General features: G+C 34.4%; 1 protein-coding gene across 1 annotated transcript; it reads right to left on the minus strand.

The window, feature by feature from the left end:
- Positions 1 to 4,305: 4,305 nt before the first annotated feature.
- Positions 4,306 to 7,139, minus strand: LOC108338688 (V-type proton ATPase 16 kDa proteolipid subunit). The gene is made up of 3 exons (XM_017575724.2): positions 6,893 to 7,139; positions 6,522 to 6,807; positions 4,306 to 4,610 (listed from the first exon to the last, which is right to left on the minus strand). The coding sequence occupies exons 1-3, from the start codon at positions 6,966 to 6,968 to the stop codon at positions 4,478 to 4,480; spliced, it is 495 nt and encodes a 164-aa protein (XP_017431213.1). The 5' UTR covers positions 6,969 to 7,139; the 3' UTR covers positions 4,306 to 4,477.
- Between the last annotated feature and the right edge of the window lie 213 nt (positions 7,140 to 7,352).

Genomic DNA, 7,352 nt, shown 5'->3' on the forward strand with positions numbered 1-7,352 from the left:
ATTGGGTTTAAATGTGTTTTTTCTCAACGTAATATACCATTTCAGAAACAATACTTTGACAGTTTTCACTTTTGACAATCATTTGACACGTGGGCCTCAATTTTTTTTATTTTCATTAAGGGTAATTTTAGAATTTTACATAATGAAGTAGCCGCTCCTTCATGAACGTGTATCCGCATAAGTCTTTTCTCTTCCATGCACTGCCCCTAGGTAGTTATTGCAATGGTTTAGGAATGCAACACCCTTTCTCTCGTTTGTTCCACAATCCTTAAATCAAATAAGGAGGAGTGGGAGAAAACTCGATCTACAATTATATTTGATGATTGGATAGATAGAAAAATACATTTGATTTGCAACTTCTTGGTGAATAGTCCTAAAGAAATGATTTTTCTTTATTCATTGGACACTTCAGACATATCAAAAACAGTGATAAAGTTTTCAAAATGTTAGACGATGTTGTTAAGTTTGTTGGAGAAGAAAATGTTGTTCAAGTTGTGACTGATAATACTGCAAATTTCAAGGCAACACATTGTATTGGACTCCATGCGCAACACATTGCATTGATTTGATATTTGAATATTTTGAAAAAAATTTAAAGGTCCATGAATTGACAATTAAGAAGGGAAGAAATATTACCATTTACATTTACGGAAGATCAATGTTGATTTCCTTGTTGAAAAAGTTCGTTAAAGGTAGAGACTTGATAAGACCGGGTGTGACTATATTTGTCACAATTTATTTAACTCTTGTTTGTCTTCATGAATTGAAAAGCATCATTGTTGACCATGTTTAGCTCTGAAGTGTGAAAGACAACCAAGTTTGGAACTTCACAAGAAGGCAGAAAAATAGAATATGTAGTATTAGATAGTCGATTTTGGAAGAATGTCTCCACATGCCTGAAAGTTGCTGCTCCTCTTATGGTGGTCTTAAGATTAGTACACTCAGATGTAAAATCCGCAATGGTTTTCATTTATGAAGAGATGGATTGTACAAAAAAGAAGATTAGGCCTAATTTTAATAATATCAAAAATAGGTCAATTTTCAAACTTTTACTCATTCAATATTTAATTACTTATGTGTGAAATTATTTTTGATATAGCATAATTGATGTAGTTATGAAGAGGTTTGGAGAATAATTGATGATCGATGGTATAATCAACTTCATAGGCCTTTGCATGCAAATGCCAATTTTCTGAACCTCATTTCCACTATGAACCTATCTTTAGATATGATGAGGGTGAAGAGGTGAAAAAAGGATTGTATATTTGCATGAGAAGATTGATACGAGATATGGTAGAAAAAAGAAAAATTAATTCACAAATTATTGAATTTCATTATGGTAGAGGACTTTTTGGAATTGAAGATGCAAAGGAGTGTACAAAAGAGTTAAATCCTAAGGAATGGTGGGACATGTTTGGTGATGGAACTCCAGAGTTGAAGAGATTTGTTATTCGAATTCTAAGCTTGACTTGTAGTTCTTCTGGATGTGAGCGTAAATGGAGCTTATTTGAAATGGTAATTTAAATTATTTTTAATTTATAAATTTCTTTATTTTATATATTCACTAAAAATATTATATTTCATTTTAGGTTCATACAAAGAGAAGGAATTGTTTGCATCAAAACAAGATGAATGATTTAGTTTATGTGATGTATAACTCCAAGATGAAAAGTAGACAAATTCGAAAAACTGTATCTCTTCCATTTCATGACATCAAATCAGATGATGAATGGATAATTGAAGAGGCAGATGATGTTGTTGAGATTGAACGAGTTGAAAGTGAAAATGTTCACTTAAATGGAGCAACAATAGATCCTGCTCTAGATGCTCTTGATCTTGATAACATAACATTTGGGGACAATGAGGATGCTCAACATTCATCAAAGGAAGAGTTAGATGAGGATGATGATGGAGATGATGATGCCATTATTAGAGGATTAAAGGATTAGGCATAGAGACTTTGACATTTCAATTAATGTTTTACATTATATTTCTATGAACAATATTTCTATGAACTTATGTATTTGAATTTATATAATTTTATTATCTTATTTGGATTAGGATGTTATTTATATTTTTTTTCATGCAAAGTAAACTCTTACGAGTTTACGAGTCGAGTTGATGAGTCGAGTTTATTGGACTCTCACGAGTTTACGTAAACTCTCGAGTTTGACAACCTTATTCTAAATTCCAAAAAAATATACAACCAAGAAAAACTGTCAACAGTTCTTAGGCTTTGAAATCTGCTTTCAGTCAACTTTTCCTTTATACACATAATTGTTATGTCCTGCTTCTCCTCCCTAAATAACTTATTAACAATTCCACCTACATCATTTTCTAAGTCAACATTTTCACCATATTACATAAACCTAAGAAAAAACAAACATCATGAACTGTAAGAGGGACTCAATTCTCCTTAATCCTAAAAGTCTTTTCACCAACATTCCACCTACTAATTAATTTTACAAGTACAAGACTATAAATTATCACATGTTATACCATATCCACTATCCATTTAAAAGATGTGGCCTTCATGCACTCCTTTTGAAATGACTTTAGACAACCATTCAAATCAACTATAGGTTGTGTGTGTACTCTGTGCCTAACTCTAAGTGTAACTTGTAAGTGTAAATCAAAACATAGATTCATACATTGAATACAATAATCAAAGTATTGAATATTAATATACACAGTTAGGCCTAACTCGAAGTGTAACTTGTAAGTGTAAATCAAAGCATAGGTTCATACATTGAATACAATAATCAAAGTATTGAATATTAATATACACAGTTAGGCCTAACTCTAAGTGTAACTTGTAAATGTAAATCAAAGCATAGGTTCATACATTGAATACAATAATCAAAGTATTGAATATTAATACACACACTTAGACGATACATACAATTCCCCTTTCGTGTTTGTCCATTATAGTATATCCTACACATTTTAAAAAAAATATATTATCTCTCAACTTCAAAACCAAATTTTCATTAGTGCAATTGGGTCTGTGTCCAGGCTCAACAAGGTATGGTCGAGCTCAATGACGTGTTTGTCTTGGCTCAATGCCCTCTTGTCGACCTCAAGTTCATATTTGTCAAAATAATGTGCCCCGACCTCATCAAAATAGTCTGGCATCATGGGGACAAATTGAGTTCGGATTCGTGGCACCCAACCTCTCCCAAAAGTTAGGAATACTTACTTGGTCAAGCAAATATAAAACAAATATAAGGCCACCAAATATAGGTCTCTAAAAAAGATCCCAAAGTCATCTCCAAAACCTAAATGACGCTAAGAGAGAAAATGAAAAATCGAAACACAAAAGATACTCTCACAACTGTGAAAAAAAAAAACCATGAACACTCACAATCCAACAAAACCACGAATACCCACTATCGAATAAAACAACGAACACCCATAATTAAAAAACAAACTACCAACACCCACAATCCAACAAGGAAGCACCAATATCCACAGTTCAACCAACAATCACAATCTTCAATACTCTTTCGCAGCTTTCGAAACCCTAAATGCAACACCACAACTTCTCTTTTGACCTCACTCCAACACAACCAGCGAGAATGAAAAACTTTTAGAAATACCATTCAATATCAAAGGATTTGACCTTACCAGTTTACTTTCCTTTATAAAAAAATTGAGGTGGCAGCATTTTCGTATAATATGACGAGACAACGTGTCAAATGTATTTGACACGGAGACGTGATAACGTACCTGTACTTTTCTTCTCTGTACGTCTGGGAACAGAGTCGTGACTAGGTTAAATAAGTGCGTTCGACTTCGCGCAATACATGCACCCGATAGGTGTCCGTATCCACAACGCTTCCAACGCAAGAAAGCGCGCGCGGTAGGTCGTGTCGGAGCTTTATAACATGCAAGTTGTATTGTACATCTCTATAAATGATATTATCACATATCTATAGTGCACACGTCATATACATGTGAATAATGTATAAAAGGCACATTTAGAAGTCTTTAATATTAGATTCCCACTGCCACGAGGCAACATATATTGCTTAGGTACCCGAGGTTCTTTGGTCTTGGAATGTGACACATTTTCTTCCTTTCCCTAAATTAATTGTTATCTTCTCACAAGAAGGTTAAACAACCATTTCATTCTGTTCAAATAGGGTTGTAAACCTGAGAATAATCCTATGGAAGTTCATATTGCAACAAAGGTAGGATAAGTCATCAATAGTTTTAACTTGTACAAACAAGGTATATTGTATCAATAATTTCCACTGATTCTGCACAACAAAAAAGTATCAAATCACTATGCAGCCATCCAAATATGAAGTCCATAGGAAAATACTAGATAAAACTGATGGAGTTTGGATACAAGGTTTGTGTATGAAAATAAATGAAATAATAGCAATATACTAAAGACAAATATCTCCCATTTCAAATACAGGCCTGATAATAAAAATCACTGGACTACCAAGTATCACTGAGTTGGCTCGTTTTAATCAGCACGAGATTGGCCAGCCCGAGATGAGAGGATGATACCCACAATGAGGCCATAAAGAGCAAGAGCTTCAGCGAAAATCAAAATAAGAATCATACCAACAAACAGCTTCGGCTGCTGAGCATTAGCCCTGACAAAACAAATCATTTTAGTGTTCAAGTATTCGATCAGTTAACAATTACACATATTACATAGCTCTATAAAGCAAACTATAATTTTAGCTGGAAAATGCAAAAGCACACACATATATGCACACAAGAAGGTAGAAAATCGATATGGCACGGCATAAAACAACAAAAAATAGCGAATCGCACAAAAGGGAATAAATTAAGTATTCAAATAAACATTAAACATCTGAAAATGGCGGCAGAAGCAGGGTTATTTACATGAACCATCCATGGTCAACAACTATATAAAGAGGGAGAAGAGTAACAGCAGCTGAATTTCAATAAACATATCTTTTAGTCGGAAAAGAACATAAAATAGAGTGTAAATTGCAAATTAGATTCTACATTAGATAATTATCTCCACAAGCAACAAATTAATTTATGAATTGCCTTTCTAATAACAACCACTTAAAAAGGCAAAAGTAGGTTTCGTTGACACAACATAAAGGGTGGAAAGTCAATATAGCCATCTCATCCCTAATTTTGATAATATTTTACCCTTTCAACGTAAATAACATGTTAAGTAGAAAGAGACACATCAGATTTATTTCATCAGCTCAATCCACTTATTCACACAAGGAACGTGAATAAAATATTTTACAAGTCCACAAGTTAATAAAGACAAGATAAATTAAGAAATTCTGATATTACACTCGAACAACATATAATGAACAAACCAATACACAACATTTCGCAGCAGGAATTGAACTAAGCAGCAATTTCCACAAGCAGATATTTTGAAATAGTCCAATACATCTATTTAGCCCGCATTAATAATTACTAATTTCCACGTCAGCAAAAAGAAAGCCTCATGTAAGCATATATAGAAATGATCATACAAAATCCATTAGAAAAAACAGAATATGTGCAATGCAGCTAACCTTAGGTGAGGAGCACCGCATAGTTTTCATAGAAGTAAACTAAATAGCACACTGATTCTAAAAAATGTCCCCCCTCTTAAACTTTAATGTAGTCCCTGATTTTAACGAGTTAAACATCTAAATCACAAAAACATGGTTCATACTCCTTTATAACATTTTTCAGGATCAATAAGAAACGGTTTGAACAACAAAAGCGAACTGAAGAATATAATAGCACAAATCAAGGACAAAATTGTAAACACAACACATTTCAATGCTGTGAATAATGTGAAAGGTTGCTCACCAGTTATTATTAAACAACAAGAAATATATGACTTTTAAATCATTGCTAAGCACTATATACTCTACAAAACAACAATCTAATCAATTTCGTTGCTTGCAGTAATGAAAGAAACGAACGGACAAAACTTAGATGCAATTGTATTGTTCTCCAATCAGAACTGGAAATTTTCCTAGATAATCTATGCAGGCTTTACATGCAAATTTTTCTTACATGAATTAGTAAAGTAATTAGAGAACAACTTTAAAAAAATACTAAACATGTAAGTTCTATGCTATTTATTTTTAATTTCCCATAAGTATCCTTCTCCAAAAGCAATCTTATTCAAGATAGGTCGAGCACCAAATGTGAATACCTCTGCCAGCGGGAGTTCAAACCTTGATTCATCACATTATGGGAGACAAATCTTTTCCCCAAGACCCAATCCCACATCATCTTACATGAATAATTAATTATATTTTGCACACTATTTCAAAGGTCTTACTCTTTAAATTTGGGTTTAGGCATATTTCAACTAGGAAAACTAACTCATGAACAAGGTATACACCAAATTTATATACACACTATTTCGACCATATCAGCATTCAATATGAAAGTGAGATTTGTGTCCCACATATACGCGTTACTTTCATCATATTAGAATCCATATGAGATTTCCAATAATTACTACAGTTTCTATTCTACAAGTGCCCATAGGTATGAGGAGGAGTTACCTAACACCAGCATCCCCAACAATTCCAATGGCCATTCCAGCAGAGAGGCCAGCAAGGCCACAGGCAAGGCCAGAGGACAAGTGGGCATAACCATCAAAGAGATAGTAAGACTTAGCCTTGGGGTTTATCCCGGTGCTAATGATAACCGCAATAATCAACCCATAAATACCCAACACTCCAGCCATAACCACCGGCACTATCGACTTCATCACAAGCTCCGGCCTCATCACACCCATCGACGCGACTCCCACCCCACTCTTCGCAGTTCCGTACGCTGCTCCCATACCTTTCAATCATCAAAAGGCAACAAATTAAATCATTATCATCATTATTATTAAATTGACAAACCAAGGAGAGAGAGAGTGACGAACAGGAGAAAACGAGAGCCGCGGCAGCGCCGAGGAAGCCGAAGAAAGGAGCGGTTTCGTCGCCACTGAAACCTGCCATGGTTAGATTTGATTCCTCTGCTACGGTGTTGAAACTTTCTCTCCTTGTTCTTTGTGGAAGAAGAAGAAGAATGATGAAATTGATTGGGTTTGTGGAGATCAGATCAAAGTGTAGTGAGCAAATGAATTTTGAAGAAGAAATTATTATTTGGATTGGTACAGGTGGAGACAGATTGCGGTGTGAGAGCGTTGGGTCGTGTTGGGATTTTACTCTAATGCCCTTTTTCTGTTCCGAGGGCTTTTGTTTTATCTTACTGTAATAATGGGCCCGCCCTCAATATAATGTAGTTGACAGGGAGGGCTTGGCTTCTCTCTTGCTTGGGCTAAATTATGCAATTCCCGTTGCCAAAATCAGAAAAAAAAAAAGAATAATTTATGTTTCCAA

Source organism: Vigna angularis, chromosome 7 (assembly GCF_016808095.1).
Source record: "Vigna angularis cultivar LongXiaoDou No.4 chromosome 7, ASM1680809v1, whole genome shotgun sequence".
NCBI classification, from domain to species: domain Eukaryota; kingdom Viridiplantae; phylum Streptophyta; class Magnoliopsida; order Fabales; family Fabaceae; genus Vigna; species Vigna angularis.